At 37.0% G+C, this 1102-nt stretch overlaps 1 protein-coding gene across 1 annotated transcript; it reads right to left on the bottom strand.

Annotated features, from left to right (window-relative positions):
• Positions 1 to 643: 643 nt before the first annotated feature.
• LOC149186809 (uncharacterized) lies at positions 644 to 1102 on the bottom strand. The gene has a single exon (XM_089409458.1). It carries the CDS (start codon positions 1100 to 1102, stop codon positions 644 to 646), a length of 459 nt encoding a protein of 152 aa, XP_089265584.1.

Raw genomic sequence — 1102 nt, 5'->3', positions numbered from 1 at the left:
TGGACCATGCCTATATGTAATATGGACCATTACGATGACGTGCTTTAAATGATAATATTGGCTTTGAATCTCATTTCGTAGTTGAAGTGTGCATTTTTTTACAAAATCTACCACTGATAAATTACAAAACCTATCTTTACAAAATTGAAAATGTTTGTCTTGTGATCAAACCACATGGAAATGCTACATATATTGTTGGATCTTTTTAGAAATTCCAAGCATATAAAAAGTTTACATTCTGTTTGAGACTTTGAGCATACATGATGGCTCACATGGATGTTGTTTTGTTCTTCTTAAAAGAAAGATAAGCAAAAATCTCAGTCCTTTTTTGACTGATTGTGGATGTTATGATATGTCCTGATACTGCTGAAAATAAAACTGTCTAGACTACCTCCCTTCAGGAGGCTTAAGTACAAGATATACTATGCATACTCCGGGGTCTCCTTCAGAGAAAGAAAACAACCCCTTACAAGATTGTATATAAGACTGTGAGACAAGACGCAAGACTGTACAAAAAGATTTTTGTTTTTCTGTTTGTGGTGCTCATGATAAATATAACATAAAAGATAGAGAAAAACTGTAAACTGAAAAAAAAAAAATTGTGCCCATGGAACTGCTGACAAAAAGAAAAGACGAGCCTCGTTCATTGTGGAGGAGCAAAAGGGGGCTGTTGGGAAGTGGATGTCTGCCCCTGACTGATTTCCACTATTGACCAGCTGCCCATATCTTGCTGTAAACCAGCCTTAGAAAGCTGGTCTGCTTCCTCGTTTTTGTCCCTGTAGATGTGGCAAATGGTAAAACTGTTAAAAGATGACTTTAAAAACATAATTTCTTCTACAAGAGTCTTCAGAATCTGGTTTTGACATGATGCATTCCCATTAACCCATTTTATGACATTCAGAGAGTCTCCGAAGATTTGAATTGTGAAGATATTTCTTTGAAGTAACCAACATAGGAGAAGGCGCAAGGCAGACAGTTCAGCATAATTGTTTGTACCAGGTCCTAGCCCTACAGATGCTTTTAAAGAGTGATCAGGATTTAAGTGAATGCACAGGCCTGCTTCAGCCTTGTTATTCTGAGATGCCCCGTCAAAATAGAACAT

Source organism: Pinus tabuliformis, chromosome 3_1 (assembly GCF_031772625.1).
Source record: "Pinus tabuliformis cultivar Carrire ecotype Pingquan chromosome 3_1, CPIR1, whole genome shotgun sequence".
Taxonomy (NCBI): Eukaryota; Viridiplantae; Streptophyta; class Pinopsida; order Pinales; family Pinaceae; genus Pinus; species Pinus tabuliformis.
The sequence above is the reverse complement of the archived record's forward strand: the minus strand, read 5'-3'. Positions and strand labels throughout refer to the sequence as shown.

What these genes read in the sequence shown, in the direction of transcription:
- LOC149186809 (XM_089409458.1), bottom strand. Translation starts at nt 1,102, where the DNA reads ATGTTCTATTTTGACGGGGCATCTCAGAATAACAAGGCTGAAGCAGGC.